Below are 1,000 nucleotides of genomic sequence, written 5' to 3'. Positions count from 1 at the left end.
AAAAAAAAAAAAAAAAAAAAAAAAAAGATAAATTACTCTTTTTGTTTTTCTTGTATAACAACCCAGGAATCTTTGGATGGCTGCGGCAGAGGAGTGAAGTTTTTAGGTTTTTCGTTTCGGAGAGAGGAGAAGTCAGGGGGCCTTTCTTGTGAGAAAAAACCACCAAGAGCAGCAGCAGAAGCACGAGCTGCTGCTGCTCCTGCTGCTCCTGCTGCTGCTGCTGATGCGCCAGGCACAGACATGCTGCAGCAGAAACAAACAAAAAAAAAATCAAAAAAAAATGAAAAAAAAAAAATTTAAGATGCTGCTGCTGCTGCAGCAGCAGCAGCAGCAGCAACAGCAGCAGCAGCAGCAACAGCAGCAGCAGCAGCAGCAGCAGCAACATACCGTGCTGCAGCAAAGCTTCTCATTGCTTCTTCATGTGCAGCATCTCTGGGTCTTCTCTGCCAGTCTTGGTGTTCATTGGTTGTTTGCTGCTGCCGCATGCGAGTTTGCTGCTGCTGCTGCTGCTGCTGCTGCTGCTGCTGCTGCGGTGCTGCTGCTGCCTGGGGTAGATAGAAACTACCCTCAGCTAGATGCAAGAAGCCCTCAGTCTCCTTCGGCCTGCAGCTGGGGTGAGCTCGTATCTTAGCGAGGAAACCTATAGAGTACACATTGCCTGCTGCTGCTGCTGCTGCTGCTGCTGCTGCTGCTGCTGGGGTTGCTGCTGCTCCTCGGGTTCCTGCTGCTGCTGCTGCTGCTGCTGCTGCTGGGGGAGAGGCAGGCTCTGGCTCCTCCGGCTCATCGTCGCCCCAGGCGTCCTTCGGTGTGGGCTTCTTCATGCTGCTGCTGCTGCTGCTGCTGCTGCTAGGAGCTGCTGCTGCTGCTGCTGCTGCTGCTGATGGTTTGCTGCTGTCTGTCTTTAATGTAGAAGGTCTGGGGGAGGCGAGAGGAGAGAGGCGTCCTTTGCTGCTGGCAGCAGGTGATCGTGAACGCTGCGCTCCTGTTGCTGTTGCTGCTG

At 53.5% G+C, this 1,000-nt stretch overlaps 1 protein-coding gene across 1 annotated transcript; it reads right to left on the bottom strand.

Moving 5' to 3' along the window:
* Positions 1 to 32: 32 nt before the first annotated feature.
* Positions 33 to 821, bottom strand: EMH_0021220 (uncharacterized protein; the record flags this gene model as incomplete). The annotated part of the gene is made up of 2 exons (XM_013501720.1): positions 33 to 243; positions 388 to 821. 2 exons carry the CDS (start codon positions 819 to 821, stop codon positions 33 to 35), a joined length of 645 nt encoding a protein of 214 aa, XP_013357174.1.
* Positions 822 to 1,000: the final 179 nt, after the last annotated feature.

This window comes from Eimeria mitis, genomic scaffold (genome assembly GCF_000499745.2).
Source record: "Eimeria mitis Houghton genomic scaffold, Emh_scaff741, whole genome shotgun sequence".
In the NCBI taxonomy this organism is placed as follows: domain Eukaryota; phylum Apicomplexa; class Conoidasida; order Eucoccidiorida; family Eimeriidae; genus Eimeria; species Eimeria mitis.
Note: the sequence above shows the minus strand (reverse complement) of the source record. Positions and strands in the feature narration are given on the sequence as shown.